This window comes from Phaseolus vulgaris, chromosome 2 (assembly GCF_000499845.2).
Source record: "Phaseolus vulgaris cultivar G19833 chromosome 2, P. vulgaris v2.0, whole genome shotgun sequence".
Taxonomy (NCBI): Eukaryota; Viridiplantae; Streptophyta; class Magnoliopsida; order Fabales; family Fabaceae; genus Phaseolus; species Phaseolus vulgaris.
In genome coordinates this window covers 13,313,055-13,332,014 of record NC_023758.2, presented here as the reverse complement: position 1 = coordinate 13,332,014, position 18,960 = coordinate 13,313,055, and the positions used below count along the sequence as shown (strand labels likewise).

At 32.9% G+C, this 18,960-nt stretch overlaps 1 protein-coding gene across 2 annotated transcripts; it reads right to left on the bottom strand.

Annotated features, from left to right (window-relative positions):
- Positions 1 to 14,110: 14,110 nt before the first annotated feature.
- LOC137810735 (uncharacterized) lies at positions 14,111 to 18,498 on the bottom strand. Of its 2 annotated transcripts, none has more exons than XM_068612144.1 (4): positions 18,134 to 18,498; positions 16,966 to 17,525; positions 15,277 to 15,323; positions 14,111 to 15,175 (listed from the first exon to the last, which is right to left on the bottom strand). In XM_068612144.1, exons 2-4 carry the CDS (start codon positions 17,285 to 17,287, stop codon positions 14,309 to 14,311), a joined length of 1,236 nt encoding a protein of 411 aa, XP_068468245.1. In that variant the 5' UTR covers positions 17,288 to 17,525; positions 18,134 to 18,498; the 3' UTR covers positions 14,111 to 14,308. The 2 variants fall into 2 exon arrangements, with proteins under 2 accessions (XP_068468245.1, XP_068468247.1); XM_068612146.1 differs by having other exon boundaries at positions 16,966 to 17,543; positions 18,134 to 18,373.
- Positions 18,499 to 18,960: the final 462 nt, after the last annotated feature.

Below are 18,960 nucleotides of genomic sequence, written 5' to 3'. Positions count from 1 at the left end.
AAAATACAAGGAGGAAGACACCCTATTTATAAGAGATGGTGCCTTGGAAAACAAGAAGCAAGGGTGATGTGAGTTGATTTTAAATTTATCCATTTTAGATATGACACTTTACTTAGGATTGAGATTTTTATCAATTATATGGTGAGAACCTAAAGAAGATTATCATTGGACACGAACTTAACCAAGTGGTTAAGTAAGTGTGAATGTTCATTTCTAAAGGGGAAAAGAAAAATACAAGTATATGGTGATTGATGATGAAGGGCGGAAACTAAATGAACATGGAAGGAAACATAAAAGCATGATGGAAACCGAATTGACAATGGAGGAAAATAAGAACATAAGAACACAAAGATAAATGGAGTAATAGAAAAATGGAAGAGATGAAGAAAGGAAATGTTTATGTGATGGAAGAGAGTTGGTCACGCCACTTGGAGTGTGGTTTTCCTCCAAGATAAGTGTTGATGGCCGCAACTTGAGAGTTCTCCAATCACTCAATATAAGACCTAATGCTAAGAGGAAACAAGCCTCACAAACACCTCACACAATTTGTGCAGAGTAACTTTTCTATTCAAATTCAACATATAAATACAAGGAGGAAGACACCCTATTTATAGGAGATGGTGCCTTGGAAAACAAGAAGCAAGGGTAGGATGGTAAATGTGTGAGGGAGCTACCTTTAGGGTTTGACTAAGTCAAAACCACACCTTAGGCCACTTCTTCTAGAAACTAGGTAAAAAACAAGCTAAAATGATAACTACACCCCCCTATTATGCTAAAGACATCTATTCTAGCCTATCTTGTTATTTGGATCCCTAAAGTGAGGCCAATTTATTTACAACTTTTTTAATTCTTAAGAAGACTAGCATAAAGAACATTAGATGCTCTGGTCTTTGTCCATTTCTCCTCTGGAGAGGTCTTCACTTGAAAGTAGAGATGACTTCTCATAGTGTGAATGGTAATTTGCATCCTTGGTCATCTCTTTGTTGGCTTGGTTTGTATCAAAGGGTAGGATGGTAAATGTGTGAGGGGGCTGCCTTTAAGGTCTGACTAAGTCAAAACCACACCTTAGGCCACTTCTTCTAGAAACTAGGTAAAAAACAACTAGACCCTCCCTATTATGCTAAAGGCACCTATTATAGCATATCTTGCTATTTGGACCCCTAAAGTGAGCCTAATTTATTTACAACTTGTTTTATTCTTAAGAAGACCAGAAGGAAGAACATTTGATGTTCTGGTCTTTGCCCATTTCTCCTTTTGGTGAGATCTACTAGATCCTTAGTGGGGTCTTCACTTGAAAGTTGAGATGACTTTTCATAGTGTGAATGGTAATTTGGGTCCTTGATCATCTCCTTGTTGGCTTGGATTGTATCATGCCCCCCAAGTTTGAGAGAATTCGACCTCGAATTTAGAACTCCTGGAAAAAACATAGTTAGTTTGTTCACTTATAAAAGAGTGTAAGGTGTGGGAAGTGAAACAAAATTATGTTTTTCTGAGCTTGGGGAGTTCAAAAGGGAAAGCTCTTTGTACAAGCCATGTTGATAGAATATTTGAGGATGAAAGGGCTTGATGATAAAAATCCTCTTAAAAGGTGAGAACCCTTAGGAAGTGTTTGATGTTCATCCCAAAATTTCTTTGTTCAAGATGTCAAGTAATTAGTTTTATTTGGTAATGAAAATGATAAGGAAGAAGAACACCTTGGATGTGTAGTTTGTAGCATGGCACGAGTCAACATGATTGATTTAGTTGTGTAACATGATATGTTGTAACTCGATTTATCTTTTCTTTCTTTCTTTCTTTCTTTTCATTTTCTCTTTTGTTTTTCATTATTATTTGGTCCTCATGGACCTCTCTTGGACAAGATTGAACATGCATTAAATTGATTCAACTTGAAACTCACAAGTAAAGCACGTGTCTATTGGTTTAATCCATACCTGCTATGTTCCATGTGTGTACTACATGGCAATGCTTATCTCCTATCTCTTGAATCATGCACCAAGAAATTAATTAGAATAATGCGAACTAACCAAGAAAACAAAATTTAAGATAAGGAAGACTCTCAATCATGCGTTCAAGTACAACCTCTCACAAAAACCAGTTTTCCAGGAGATTAGAAGATAAAAAGAATTGGTATAGAGAACTCAAAAACATAACTTTTATTGATCAAAATCTCATAACTTAGTATGGAATTACAAAGGAATCAACCAAAAGAGTTTAACCTTCCACGCGGAGGCAAAACAAAAGAATTACAAAGAAAAAAAGAAACTGAGAAAATCATGTGAAACTTCCTTCCTTTCTCCTTGAGGCTTGTGTCTCTTTATAGCTTTTTCTACTCCAAAGTTCTTGGGAAAATATATTGATTTAGATTTTGTTAACAGTTTCTCAGTTTCCAACTTTCCAGAATTCTTGGATTTTGTTTCCTTGCATTTTGCATAAGATTTGTTTCCAATTATGTTTCTGAGATACTGTGAATTTTATTCTCTCATTCTTCTCCTCAAATTTTGTTTTCTATTTTGATTCAATGAAGCAACTTGGACTTTTGCATATTTGACCCATTTGCAAATGTAGACACTTCCTTCAGACTATCTAATCTAAAAAACACAAAATTAACACAAAAAACTAGTTAAGGCCCTAATAAACCGAACTATATGAATCTTAATTAAAACAATGAGTTTATTTATTATTACATTCCAATAATTTATGATTAAAGTTAATAAGTGTGAATAAAAGTATGTTCATCAATGACAAGGAAAGGTATGTTCATCAATGCCACTTTGGAGCACATGTGGAGGGTGTAAATACAGCTGGACTAGCCAGCAAGACAAAGCATGGAGGGCGTGAGTGACACATCTACTAATGTTACTAGAGTAACCATTTGGAATAATTATGTTCTTCATCTTTTTCCTTTTAATTCATTTTTTCTTCCTTTGCACCATCTTACCTCTCACCTTCTTTCTCTTATCTTCTTTATTTTCGGTCCACATATTGTCATATTCATCTTTGTTCATGTTAGCTTTCGCACCTTCATCATTATAATCATTATATATCTGTGTTTTTCTTTTTGCCCTTCTGAAGTGAACATTCACACTTACTTAACCACTTCTTTAAGTTCATGTCCAGTGGGAATCTTCTTAGGATTCTCACCATAATTGCTAAATCAAAAATCATAAACAACGAGCAAACAATAAAATGTGCAATCCTAAAATAAACTCACATCATGTGATAATCAGAGCATGGTTCTAATTGTGCTTATCTTTTAAGAGTTGATTTTATGCCTTTGATTTTCTGCATATTTATATTTGCTTTTACCTTCAATCAATTTAATTTCGCTTTACAATTCAGCACCTTTCTTTTCCACTTTTAAATTCCTTATCATTTACAATTTTGCTTTTTTTCATTAAGCAGTTTAAATTCTGCTTTTGGTGTCAATTTTTTTCTTCCTTACATTTTTGCTTGAATCATAGGTTCTTAGTGTTCTAGGAGTCTTAAATCCATTCTACTTCTTTTGATTTTAATTGTGAAGAGCTAAAATCAAATTAGAAGTTGTTTTAATAAGTGGTTTATTTAATTCCACACATAGAATGCAAGTGTTCATATGAATTGAATCCCAATCCAATCTTTTTTTTAAAAAAAAAATTGAAAGTGAATTACAAATATGCATGAAAAAAAAGGATATGGAACTTTTGAATCCATAAAAAAAAGCAAGAACAAAATAAAAAGAAATTGAGAGAATTCATATTTCAACTTTCAATTTCAAGTTTCTAAAAAAAAGGATTTAAGTATGTGGCAAATTGTGTTCATACTTGTGGAGTTTGATCCTTCTTGCTTTCACATTTTCTAAGAACTTTCAAACCTTCATAATTAAAGTTTAAGTAAGTTTCTTTGCATCTTTTTTGTGATTTTCTTGTTTGTCTTGTTCAAAGTTTTGTCTTCACCTTAATTCCATTTTGGTTTAGCTTTCTTTGCTTTAAGCTTTTCCATCTTGTCCTTTTTCTTAAGTTTTTGTTGAGGACTCTTTGGTGAGTAAGTGTAAGAACTTTGTCATCTTTCACTTGAGGTGTTGCTACAAGTGTAGACCCTTTTGAGGGAGTATCTTTCTTTAGTGATACACATGAGTTAAGGCTTAAACAATTTATTTTAACTAACCGTTTGCTTTCTTTGTGCAAATTTTAATGGCTCATTTCTCTTCGAGGGAGTCTTCCAAGCCTTAACCCCCCTAAAAAGGCACGTCTTATGGGGGAATTAGCCGAAGCCCAAAGAAAATTGGCCCAAAAAGAAGAGGAGATGAGACAACTGCTATAGAGAATGCAGAGGTTAGAAGCCAACCAAGAAAGCATGGTCCGAGAAAGGAGGCGGGAGCCTAGGCACCATACAAGACATCATATGCACTATAGGAGTTATGAAGACGAAGACCAAGATTGGAGAGTGCATAATTTTGAAGAAAGACGCCATCAACACCAACATCAACCAAAGAATTCTTTTTATTTTGTAAAGTTACCTAGTTTTAGTGGGGATAGTGACCCAAATGCGTATTTAGGATGGGAAGCTAAAGTGGAACAAATATTTAAAGTGTATAAGGTCGAAGAGGACCAAAAAGTTAGGTTAGCATCCCTAGAATTTGTAGACTATGTCAGACAATGCTGACATCAGACGGTAATGGACATTGGGCTAAACAAGAGGCCAATTGTGGTCTTTTGGAGTGATTTAAAGTGACACATGCACGCGCGATTTGTTCTTTCTTATAGGAAGGAACTCTTGTTGAAGCTCCAACGACTTCATCAAGTACCTAGGCCAGTAGATGAATACTTTAAAGACTTAGAAACTACTTTGACTAAAATTAATATGCATGATAGTGAAGAGTCAAAGATCACTAGGTTTGTGAGTGGTTTAAAGAGAGAAATCCAAGATATTGTAGAGTTATATGAGTACTCTTCTTTAGAAAAATTGGTTTCCTTAGCAATCAAGGTGGAATCACAACTTTTGCAGCAAACAAATTTCAAAAATACTCATAATGATGGCTTCCACAAATCTTCATGGAAGGATAAAACCAAAAATTCTACGAAAAATTTTCCTTCCGAAACCACTTCTCACCTTAGAGTTTCTAAAGACAACCCTTCCATCTCTACCCCTAAGTCACCCACCAAAACTTCAAGCACAAAATGTTTTAAATGTTTAGGTTTTGGGTACATAGCTGCCAATTGTCCAAATAAAAGAACCATAATGATAAAAGAGGTAAATCGAGACCAAATTAAAACAAAAACCAAAATAGAAAAATGAAAAAGAAGAGGAAAGTAAAGCGAGTCTCATCTTGTTAACCCATACGAAAATAACTGTGTCTCCTAGGTATACTTCTTCCTTTTTTTTCATTCCCAAATAATTCTAAATACTTAACATCTTTGATAAAGAATTTTAGGGATGATCTTCAAAAACCTCCTAAAGGTTCTCCCCTTCTAAGAGGATTTTCACAAACAAATCATCTCTTCCCTAAATATTCTCTACAAACATTACCTGTATCTAGAATTCACCCATGTGAACTCCTCAAGCGTCATGAACATAAGTTTGTTTCACATCCCAAACTTAGAAATATCTTCTCTGGGGACAAACTAACTATGTTATTTGCAGGAAATCTAAATTCGAGGACGAATTCTTTCCAACCAGGGGGGCATGATACAAACCAAAACAACCAACAAATGATTAAAGACACATCAAGCACTTCACAAAAAGGTCAATCATCTTAGTATACAAAGTCGGGCCCCACCAAACCTCGAGAAAGCATCAGCAGAAGAAGTACAAGCTATAAATCAGAATATCAGAAGTTCTTCGTTCTGGTCTTTCCACAAGAGAAAATTTATGTAAATAAATTGGGCTCACTTTAGGGGTCCAAATAGAAATAGGCTAAGATTAGGTCCACATAGCATAAAAGGGAGTGTACTTAGCGAAATGGCCTTGTACCAAGCACACTTTTTCAAGACAAGGCAACTAGAATTAGGGTTTTTAACCTACCTTTTAGAAGCTATGCATAAAGGCGCGGTTTTGACCATGGTCAACACCCTAGGCAAACCCTCTCCCATTCCATTTCTACCCTTCACCCATCTTGCCTACCAAGGCACCCCTTCCTATAAATATGGTGTCTTGCCTCATGTATTTTCACATTGAAAATTTGAAGTAAAGAAACTCTGCTTGAGTGAATTTGTGAGTCTGAGTACTCCTTTTATATGGGTTTTATCTTGGGTGGGTAACATCTCAAGTGGCGGCTCTGGGTCAAATCTTGGGTGGATAATATCTCAAGTGTTGGCTCTTGCACCACTCATCTTGGAGTTCTTCTGCTTCAAGTGGTGTGACATCTTCCATTCCATAAGCTTCCTCTGTCTCTTCATCTTTTTCATTTTAATTCCGTTTTGCTTTCTCTTTGCGCCATTTACCTCTCATCTTCTTTCTCTTATCTTCTTTATTTTGGTCCACATATTGTCATCTTCATCTTCATCTTTGTTCATGTTAGCTTCCACATCTTCATCATCATAATCACTATACATCTGTGTTTTTTTTTTCTCTTTGTCCTTCTAAAGTGAACATTCACACTTACTTAACACACTTGGTTAAGTTTGTGTCCAGTCGGAATCTTCTTAGGGTTCTCACCATAATCGCTAAATCAAAAATCATAAACAAAGAGCAACCAATAAAATGTGCAATCGTAAAATCAACTTACATCAACTTCGAACATAAATTTATATTCCTTCATTTCCTACAAGCTTCTGCATCTCCATTTAAAAACATAAATAAAAAACAATGCTAGAAGAAGAGGAGGCTACCATGTTAGGTAGTTATTACCAACGTATTTACATTTGGCTACTCTGAACAATCAAACAAAGTAATGAATTTGATGTTCAAATTTTTTTGAACAGTTAATGTACAATGCGTGTGACTTTATTTCTTATTATGTTTTTTTATTCTATCATGTGGTAGTTCGATTCGTTGGGACTTTTGAATTTGGATATACCATCATCAACTAAGTTTTTTTTATCGACGAATAATTAATAGAATAAAAGAACAAGGAGTACTTTAGGGGTACTTCAACCCTTATACAAAAGAGATAGACAAGTTATCTGTACATTCTTCCAAAACCCATAAAAGCAAAGGAAAAAAAGAAAGAAAACAACTATGTGTAGAAAAGCCAGCAAAAAAGTAGCACAAAACCTAGTACACGTCTAAAGGAAGGAAAATCCCTACAGACCTGAATAATTCTAATATAAACAAATCTACACAAAAGAAAACACATCATACTACTAATGCAACAATAGGACAACAAGAAATTGTGTCATTCACGCTCAGTAACACCCATGAAGATACTACAGAAATAATGCTTCGTTTTCCATAAAGCTTAACCCCTACTAGTAATCGAAACACACACAAAAACCAACATCATGATATCCTTCCAGATCCACACATCGAAGTCAAAAAGTAGCTTGACATCCATAGAAAATAGTTCCTACAACTGCAAAAAGGAAATTTCCAAATTCCTTGGACTTAATTACATTAGATTTGTCACCATCCAAAGATACTGCTATACGATATATTTCTCAATAAACCCATCATAAAATCAGGAATCTGAACTTACAAAACCCACCATCAACTAAGTACCATATCGAAGATTTAATTTTTATTAATAGTTTTAATGGATTGAATCGCTTGATAGCAAGCTCATTTTTTGGGTTTGATAAGAAGGAAGCAATAACAATAGTTGAGGCTCCAGAATCTGTCACTCTTTCAAATTTTAAAACTGATCTGAGACTCGTCATCACCCTGATATGAGATCAATAAGGTTTTTCCTTGAACCTAGTAATATCTTAAATTCGTTTTTATATAAAATAGAATTCTTTATATAAACTCTAAATGGACAACAAGATATTCCCAAACAAATTCTAACAAAGTATCATGGTTTGTTATTTTCTAGTTGTCCTGCTAAATTTCCTTTTAAGATTTTTATATTTCTAATACATCTAGTCTCTATATTTGCATTTTGATTTATTTGATGAGAGTAGGTGCCCACCAACCACTAGTTGATGAAGTTCATCCAAAATTTAGCTCTTGCATTTATCAGGTCAGTAGCTCAGTAAATTTATTAAGTCAAGCATGTATTTAGTCTTTTAAATATTATGCTTTTTGTTTAACTTATATTTTCCAGTTCCATATATTCTATATTGTAATAAATTTATGAATTTCAAGATACAATAGTGGATGTTGAGTATTAGTGTTTCTTAGCTATTCCTTTTATTGAGGCAAGTGATACACAATCTAAATCTTTATAATGGAGTGAATGCATTCAAGACTAGAAGGCAGGAACCATGTCACATTATCTTAGATCGTATTGGATGACATTTAATCACTGATTTTAGACTATAGTTTTATAGTTTTAGTGGTTTAATAATCAAAGCCTACACCTTCTTGAAAGGAAAAGAAAAAACGTGATAGTAAAAAAATCATGCTTTAATTGAATATTTGAATGCTTTGATTTTTCATGAATAACCTTTTCTTACTATTTGTTCATTAACTTTTTAGGTTACTGGCTTTACAAAGACAAATAAAGACCATGTTGAAGTGAAATTCATTCTAAGTTGGCTGGTCTCACTACAAGAAAATCATGAAATAGAAACCAATTTTTATAGACTAAAATAATTAGTTGCAGTAGTAACTAAATTAGAAACCATTTTAGAAACTAAATAAAAAATTAGTTTCTATTATTGTTAAATAGTTTCTTAATTGACATCTAATTAACAACTAAGATTTTAACTACCAATTATTTAGTTTCTAAATTTGGTCTCAAAAACTTTGGTTGCTAATTAGATACCAATTTAGAAACTATTTAACAATAATAGAAACTAATTTAGAAACCAAAAAAAAATTTAGTTTCTAAAATGGTCTCTAATTTAGTTACTATTGCAACTAATTATTTTAGTCTCTAAAAATGAGTTTCTATTTCATGATTTTCTTGTAGTGTCTTATGAAGTTTACTTTAATTGGCCTAACATGGATTCTGTAGGCTGGAGTAGTAAAATAGCAAATAATAAGGTTGTGGAATTGAGTTTATTTACGAAGATTGGTTCAATTCCTACTAATGGAGTTGGAAAAGAAAAATGATACATTGACAACCTTACTTCTGTATACAACCCTCTTTCTTTATCTAAAATTTCAATTTTTATATGAAATGATAAAAATACCCTTTTTTTTATTTCATCAATTAAAGGTTGTATAATGAAGCAAGTTGTCAATATATCATTCCTTGTTAGAAAAGAGACACTACAAAAAAATTACTAAATAGAAAGCAATTTTAGAGATAAAAAATAATTAGTTGTTATAGTGATTAAATTAAAAATCATTTTAGAGACTAAAAAATTATTGGTTTCTAAATTAGTTTATATTATTAATAAATAGTTTCTAAATTTGTATTTAATTAGCTATCAAGGTTTTAAATAATTACCAATTATTTAGATTTTAACTTTGGTAGCAAAAACCTTGGTAGTTAATTAGATATCAAATTAGAAATTATTTATCAATAATAGAAACTAATTTAGAAACCAAAAGTTTTTAATTTTTAATTTAGTCAATATAATAATTAATTTTTTTTTTAAATTGATTTTTATTCAATTATTTTCTTGAGGTAATCCCGTATGAGAACAAATATGACCACACACAAGTAGTTTTACATTGATTCCAATGCCCAGATTTTCTCAAACGAGTTCTTTATGTTTTTTTTTCTCTGTACAGTGAAATCATCGAGGAGAAAAAATTGCAACATTGACATGTATGAGCCTTAAAAATGTCATGCAGTTTCGGAGATTATAGAAATGATTGACCCTTTCAAGTTACTCAACAATATAACCTAAACTCTAAAATCAAAACCTAAATCCAAGACGCTAAATTATTATCCGGTAAAATTCTTTAACCCTCTTAATTTTATTAGGATTTCATGTTTTGATTATAGATAATGTTAGAGCATGCAAGACTCGAAAATTAAATAGAAGAACTTGAGAGTAGCATCTATTAGTTTTGTTGCTTTAAAGTTTATGGGTTTTCTACAATCTTGACAAAATGTAAATAAAACAATTCTATTTTCTTTTTCTCAGTCTGGCTTATACCAAGGATAAAAAATTTGAGTTTTCATTCTTAATTGATCGTGCCACTAGTGGGGTAGCATCAAAGATGGTAAGGTGGAATTGATGCTTCATGTGTATTCAAGCTGTCTTTTTATAGTCTAAATTTAGAAAAAGAAAAGCTTGAGAATGAAGTTTCTAAAAATCAACGATTGAAAATATTTGCAGACAAATTAACAAATTAAAATTTCAATTGATTAACAAAGACACATGAAATCAATTAATATCAATTAGTTAAATTAGCAAGAACACAATATCACAGTAAATAACCTTAAAAAGAGAAGAAATATCATATTATCAAATTTTATATTGGTTTAATCTTCCTCAAAAGATACCTATAGTTTGTCAACCGCACCAAATTAGATCAGAAACAATAAACTCGCAAAAACATTGTAATTTTAGAAGAAAAATGCACCACATAAGAACAATACAATTTGTTAAAAAAACAAAAACAATGTACTAAGAGTTGGAAAAGAAGTGATCTAGGATATGATAAATGGGAAAGATGAAAACCAATTCTGAAAAACTAAATAGAGGAAAAGGAAAATGAATATATCAATTGGAAGTCTTAATACAAGTCGAGAGAAATGGAGCTTCAAAAATTTTAAATATTTTTTTCCTTTGATTGAGAGATAAAGATTCGAAGAGTTGGGGATGATTTTCTAGGACATGAACAACAAAATATATGTCTCTGGTGAAGTGTAAAAAGGAAGAAAAGTGAAAAATGAAGTGAAAAATCAAAATATATAAAACTTTACTCATTTTTTAAAAAAACTGTTGACACTTATAAGGGTTCGGAAAGCCCCTATTCGCACATCTTACTAGAAGTTATTATATCATTTATTAACAAACCTCCATTCAAATTAATATATATATATATATATATATATAAAAGTTAGATTTTTTTTTTATCTATTTCGTATATACACACTCATGCATGTCATGAATACATAAAACGCTTTCTTTGAAACAAGTGAAAAGAAGAGAAGCACAGAGTGATTAGAAAAACTAAAATTGTTGCCTTAATGTCTTAGTCTCAATGGCATATGAATTTAGCATCTTCTGTTTAGGTTTTGAACTTCATGTAGTGATTGGACATGGCATAGACAGTAGGCAATTCCAAAACCCTATTTATGCATCACGTTTGTGAATACAATGTGCAATTGTCTAGAGCTAAGTAGGCAGAAGCACATGACAGGAGAAAGCAGTGAGAATGGTCCCTTCAAGTAGTTATCAATATTGAAAACTCTTCAAATTTGAATGCCATCAGAAACTAAACTTGGCCATGGGGTCCTATTAGTAGTACCTTGTGGGGGAATGCTAAGATACTATAGTTGGTCCATTTCAGTGCTATTGGGAAGATAGCTACCCACGCATGCCATGCTGTTTACCCTTTTCCTCAAACATATTAGATTAGTACCCTCAACCAATAATCATTTTTTTATCACTTTGTTTTCTGTTTCGACTTCTTTTTCCATGTAATCCTAAAAATTTGCACTTAATTTGACCTAATATGCATGAAAAATAACCTTGTAGAAAGAAGCATGTAAGAAAGTTTTTGAAATAATACTAGTTTAAAGTTACAACACTTTTATCTCGAAATATACACTGAGATGAGTAAAAATAAAGAGAGAATAATACACTCTAATTTTATGTTACACTATTATTCTTTCCATTCTTGTGACCCCTTCTTGTTTGTAAATATTGAAATTGGCGGCGAGAAAAAATTAAAAAAAATAAGACATGAAAATAGTACTTTTATTTTTCAATAATAAATCTTATAATTATTTTTCAATCAAACAAGAGTTTTTCCTCTATATTTCTTGAGTTTATTATTCTTTATTTCACTCTAGCAAACATTTTTCATAGGTTAACCTTAGGTTAAATAATGTGTACTATAAATGGGTTAGTTCCACATTGTGTTGATGGAGATCTTTGTGGTGCAGGCAGAGATGTAACATCTTGGTCTTGGGCTAAGGTACAATGGATGAGTTATGAGCAGAAAGGATGTGAGATATTTTGTGGATTTTGTCTTTCTTCTATGCTAATCCAACTATGCAATCATGTGCTGTGCCTTGCGTATCTTCCTTCTGTGTCAATCATTCTTTCAAATGTTATCAAGTATAAAAAGAAGAATCTACCTACGCTTGTTTTTAATTAAAGTGCCTTTTAAATTTCATTCCACCCACTTTAAATTAACAAAAAAATTATTTTTTACTTTCTCACTTTACACATCTTATTTTAAAGTGGAGTTCATTCATTGACTCCTCTAAAAAATCATGGAAATAATTAACTTGTTTTACTAGTTTATAAGATAATTAGCAAATAATATTTAATAAATTCATGATTTATTATGTGAATAATTTATATCAATTATTACCTTTTCATCAACAATTGAAAATATTTACATTTAGAGAACCAGGTTCCATGATATATAAGTTGAAAAAATATTCACATTTTAATCTCTCTCTCTCTCTCTCTCTCTCTCTCTCTCTCTCTCCTCTCTCTCTCTCTCTCTCTCTCTCTCTCTCCTCTCTCTTTCTCTCTCTCTCTCTCTCTCCTCTCTCTCCTCTCTCTCTCCTCTCTCCTCTCTCTCTCTCTCTCTCTCTCTCTCTCTCTCTCTCTCTCTCTCTCTCCTCTCTCTCTCTCTCTCTCTCTCTCTCCTCTCTCTCTCTCTCTCTCTCTCTCTCTCTCTCTCTCTCTCTCTCTCTCCTCTCTCCTCTCTCTCTCTCTCTCTCCTCTCCTCTCTCCTCTCTCTCTCTCTCCTCTCTCTCTCTCTTCTCTCTCTCTCTCTCTCCTCTCTCTCTCTCTCTCTCTCTCTTCTAAATATGAGATTGACTTCTGAATTATGTAATCCGGAATATATCTGGATTACATAATCCATAGGCTTATTTCAAAACCAAGAGAGTGGCGCAAAAAAAAAAGAACAAAACGATATTTTCACATTTAGTACGAGGGTGGCACAAGAAGGTACGGTAGTGTAGGAAGAAAGAATCCCCATTTAAATGTACATTGCCTTGAAATAAGGCCAGTATTGTGGTGGGCCATCCATTAAAGGGGAGTCCAGGTCAGAGGTTTAAGACAATTACTTCCTGCACCACTGCACCAATTTCAGTGTGAAAAGGCGAAAATACCCTTAAATAAAATGAAGGAATATCTACAAATACATTTGGGACCCCTTTTGTAAAATATGTTTCCAGATTTCATTTTTGAAACGAAATTTTTGTGCAGATTTTTTATTTCTAAAATGGGATATTGATTTTTGAATTCTATTTAGAATTTTTATTCCCAGAACATATTAATCTCTTCCATTCCAGATCTACTTTTTCCATATGTTATTTCCAATTTTGGATTTTTATTTTCAGAATGAAGGACATCTTCGAAAATTTAAAACTATGTAGGTGCAGATTAAAAAACTGGGTTTAAGAAGAATTTTCCGAGGTTTAAATCCTATTTTAGAAAGAAAAAAAAAAAGGAATTGGGCTTGCTGTAATTTCAGGCACTGGATAGACATTAATTGTTAAAATAGCATGAAAACAATAATACGATTAAGGGTAAATTAAGTTTTAATCTTTCAAAATATTTCAAAATGTTAAGTGTTATCTCTATTAAAATTTAATGTTTAGTACCAAAATTTAAAATTTTAATCATAAAAAATATTTAACTCGTGAGACAACTCAATTTACTTAATATTGAACTTATAGTTTTTTCTCTGAAGTGGAAAAGATTATTTGTTTCAAGAAAACATGTTCTACTTTAATTTCCTGCTTTTAGAAACTCTTGAAAATAAAATCAGATTAGTTTCAGACAAAAACGACCACTGAGCATTATCCTAAACAAAACTTTTGAGCATTGCATATTCCTCTACAATCCTCAACGTAGTTCATTATATATGCAATATTAGCCTGTACGGAAAATTTAATTAAACTTTCAATCAGCAAAAGAAAATGTTTTAAAACCCTAACTGAAGATGAAACTAATTAAATACATAAAATTAGGCAAAATAAGATAAAGTTTCAGGTGTGAATTCCAAAACACATACAACAAATGAATCTATACAAAATGTGGAACAGGTTAGGGAGAGTCAAATTTTGCTCAACAAAGTGGGAGAGTCAGCTTCTGCAAATCTCTAGGTGTAAGTCACAACTTACCAACATTTGCTATTACCTCCACACACTTGAACTTGCAGTAGCCTTGGAGCAACCAACTTCCTTCCCATCAGCCGAACTTCCACTAAACAGCTGTGAAGAAAATGTCCCATTTTTCCTCACCTTACCTGGAAATTCCTTACTTAGACTACCCTTCAGCGAAAGGTTCTTCCTAAGATTAAGCATGAACATAGCATTGCGTGGGGGCGCATGCAGAGCACCTTCAACACAATCACCAACCTGTGCACAGCCCCAAGGTCTGGAAGGTCCATCGCCACGAGATGATTTATGCCTAGGAAAACCATTCGTCAATCTCAAAAAGCCCCGGTGATCAGGAGAATTTTCCTCTTCCAATTTTACACATACAGGACAAGGAGGATCGATTTTCCGTGTCTTTGGTGTTGTTTGCTCCAAACATTCACAATGAAATGCATGACAACAAGGAAGAACCCCAATTGTAGGCATGTCTCCACTTCTCACAATGCGACGAGAACTCCAAGGTGATCTCTGCAAGAGAAATCTTTCACACAAGCCACACCTAAATCCATCGGAAGGAAAATGTGGTCCACCAGGTGGTTCTAATTCAAATGACTCAGTAACATCAGCAAACTCTTGACTGCTGCTGGCACTACTCCAACACTGGCCATCTCGGAGTGGAGTAGAAGTATCAAACTCTGTAAAATCTGTAACTGCAGGATCAAAGGCATCTCTAGTAGTTTTTAGATCATTAAAAGACATAGGATGAATGGGTTTAGAGATGAAAGAACGAAGATTAGAGAAATTCCTCTGACAGGATAAATGTGATTTTGTAGTAGACTCAGATTCACTACTTTCCGACAGAGATGATGTTGAGCACCCACTGTTTGGATTTACAGATGTTCCCTGCATATATTCCTTACCTGTTAGCTTATTTCTTAAGACAAAAACGTGAGAAATTATTGCCGCCCGAATATTTGCTTAGTAGTTCTTAAGCGGAAAAGTACCTCCTTAGTGGGAGTAAAAGATGTCCTGCCCGCAGAAGGATGATGATCTATCAAAAGTACAAATGAGAAGGGAGCAGTTCAATATGCAGAATTAACAACAAACAAGTTTATAGTGAAAAAATAAACCGCAAACAAAATTGAATGCAACAGTTTTAATGTTACTAATATCAGAACGATTTAACAGTACCATCAATTGCTACCCCGAATATAAAGATTGACACATTAACAAACAGATAAATTATGATCCAAAGTCAATTCTCAAGGAATCGAATGATACCATGATTCACAGTAAAAGGAAAATTATTACGTTTCACAAATTAAAAAATGAAAAAGTTAAAGCTATATAATTTAGAGGCAGAATTAGAAGAAATCATGACTCAATTCTGTACTGAGACCAGATTTATCAATATATGGGTTTCCTCATGTCATGTCATGCTACAGAAGACCTGGCAATCAACAGAAATACTAGTTCAGCTCTCTACAATTTGATGTAAGCCCTAGCTCTACAAACAAAAAATGACCAAAAACATGTTTATTGTGTATTGTTTCATTCCTTCATAGTAAATGTCAAAGGAACATAATGAGTATTTGATAATAACCAACAAGATTGTTGAGCACTTTTTTTCCCCAAACACTTTTTCAGTAGGACGGAACTAAAAGTAACTTAAGAGATCCTTTAGATTGAGAAAATGTTCTGTTTTCATATTCTATGTTCACTTTTAACTACAAAAGTGTCACTTCGGCTTTTGCTTTTATTCTATAAATTTTAAAATTATGAAACAAGGTGAAAACTAAGTAGCTTTCTGTATTTAATAGTGATGAGAAAATATGCACGAAAGCATTTTCTCAATCTAAACAGGCCTTAATTATCTAGCAGTGAACTATTATACATACAGACAGTACAATACAATACAATAAAATACCACTCATACAATTAACAACTTCCTCTCTATTTCACTAGGCTGTATACAAATAGGATGTAAATGAAATTTTTTAGCTTTGGATTACTAAAAAGACCCTTCTGGAAGCAACCTCTATAGAGACTAACTGCCCTAACAGCATTAAGGCTTCATTATCTCATATGTAAACCATTTTTTACAAGCAGTCAGAGTCTGAACTCCGTTCTACTTTATATGAAGTAATCAACATACAATGCCTTGGTAACCAAACCCTGATTAATCTCTAAAAGGCACGCATCCAAATTCCAAATCCATACAACATTGCTTGACCTCAACCCTCAATCATCTTTCTGCAACCTGCAAAAAGCAAGTCTTCTTTTTCATAATTACTTTTAACTTTACATTTAAATTTCAACTATTTTCCTGCAACATTATCAAAATGGTTGCCTTATGTTATTCACCATATCAATAAGTAAAAGCTAATATTACTCAACACTGCTGGCTGACACTTATCATAGGCAGGAAGGAACAATTACATGTTTCATCCTCAACATTACATACCAGACTTGCTGCCTCCCCTCTATTTGAAAGTCCAACTATTTTACATAATAAACATCGATGAAAGCAAATGGAGCAATAAGTTTCAAGAAGGAAAAAGAAAAGATAGAACAACAACTCCATTTAAAAGATCTTAGGGAATATATAATCGTATCTTGGCAGCAAGTGCTACCTGTTGTTTACAAACATCTACGTCATACTACTTTGAAAATTCATATATTAAAGGATTTACCTTTCCTAGCTGAAGTTTCATAATTGTCAATACTGATTTCTTGTATTGTAGGAGGTGTCCACTGAGGACCCTGAGAAAGGTCAGATGGACTGCTGAGGAGAATACCAGTACCATCTGAAGCAGAATAGTGAAGATCATATAGGTGGTTGCCTCGGACCCAGCCCCTACTTTCTTTATCATTTGATGATGTAGAAGACCCGTAGAGTTGAATGCTGTCATTCGCACTATACGGTATCCCTTCAGACTGGAATCTGAAATCCCACCTCGTTGGAGGTGGTGAAAAACTTGAATTTGTTCGCCAGAAGGGCTCATTTGGACCCATGGACCAGTCCCTACTGCCTGCATTTGATCCATGTGGCCTTGAAGCCACACAACAAAGAGACCCCGTTTTAGCTATTTTCTCGAAATATCACAATAAACCCAATTCTGAACGCCTCCAATCCAATCTATTTTGGTCACTGGTCAACTTAGTAATCACAACCAGAAGAGGGACACTTCCAAAAACAAGTTCCAACTTCTCAAGCCAAATAATTCAACACTCAATAGCTTCCACCTTCAACCTGCATGTCCAATAGAAACTAAATTCCACCTCCAGCAAGAGCAACATGAAAACCCAACAATCAGAAAAAGAAAAGAACCGCATTCACCATCTAAATAAAATAGAGAGAACATTTTTATTTCAACCACCATAAGAAAGAGATAAAATACAGTAAACAAGTAAAGCTAGTCTCAGCAATCACACTAAGCCATAAACATCAAATAAGTTGACAAAATGCAATAAATTCAAAAGGTGACATCTATTCACAGAAACATTATACTAAAAAAAATCACTAAAGCAAAAACCAAGCACAGCGATAAGCATCAAATTTGTTAATAAGTTACCAAACAAATTAAAAAAGTGTCATCTAAATCAAAGAAACATAATATTAGAAAAATTCTAAACACGGTTACTAAAGTTAAACCAAACATTCGCACAAAGAATACCCACAACTGCACAGAAACCACATCTAACTAAAATTCAAATGCTACTTTACCAAATATACAGTAAATGCAAAAAAAAAAAAGATAAACCTACACTTAACTTCTTTTTAAAACAGAAAATAAAATAGTAGAAACTTGAATACAATACAGCATATAAAAAGCAAGAAAAACACATGAGAAACCGAACCTCGTAGCGCACACGTGACAGGAGAATAACGGCACGTGCGAGTTCTCTAGTGAGAGAAATTACGTGTTACGTTTTCAATTTTTGGAGGAATTGCATTGTTGTATAGTTTGATTGTAAAAGCGCATTGTGCGAAGCGGAGAAGAGAGTGAAATTGTTAAAACCCTAACTAACCGAACAGAGGAAGAAGGAGAAGAAAGCAAAGTGGTTGAACAGCTGGCACCCGCATCTTCTCTTTGTGTTGCGTTCCTAATAAACTGTTTGAACTTTAAACGCGCCGTTTCCACTTTGTGCACTATGTTTTCTAATTATTATTACATCCTCCATGAGCATATAGATTTTTCTTTGATAATTGCAACGTTTTTTACGTTTTGTTGTTTTAATACAATGTCCCTAGTTTTAAATGTTTCTCAAAACGTCACTCAATAATTTTAAATAGCATTATGTTATTATTTATTAGTTTTAAAATTTATACAAATGTTGTATAAAATGAAGTATATCTAACATTTCTCGTATAAAAATGAAAGAAAAATTCAGTTAGCTAAATTCGTAACCAAATTTGTTTTCGTTAACTATTTTACCAGTGAAAATCCAAGGACATGTTCAGTCTGAAAAACATTACTTTTATATTTACTTATATAAGATTTCTCTCTTTTATTTTATTTTGAAATTATTTCTATAAAATATGAAAATCATTTTGAATTAATTGTTTTTTCTAAATTTACGAAAAAATATAAAATAAAGTTATCTTTTTATAATTAAAGAACTTGTCAAAGCTCTTATTTGTTTAAGAGAAACATGACATATAATTTTTTAATCAAAAGTTAGGT

What these genes read in the sequence shown, in the direction of transcription:
- LOC137810735 (XM_068612144.1), bottom strand. Translation starts at nt 17,287, where the DNA reads ATGGGTCCAAATGAGCCCTTCTGGCGAACAAATTCAAGTTTTTCACCA. An exon ending in TGAAACTTCAGCTAGGAAAG is followed by an intron (nt 15,324 to 16,965) that starts GTAAATCCTTTA and finishes TACTTTTGATAG; the next exon opens with ATCATCATCCTTCTGCGGGC. An exon ending in CTTTTACTCCCACTAAGGAG is followed by an intron (nt 15,176 to 15,276) that starts GTACTTTTCCGC and finishes GAATATATGCAG; the next exon opens with GGAACATCTGTAAATCCAAA.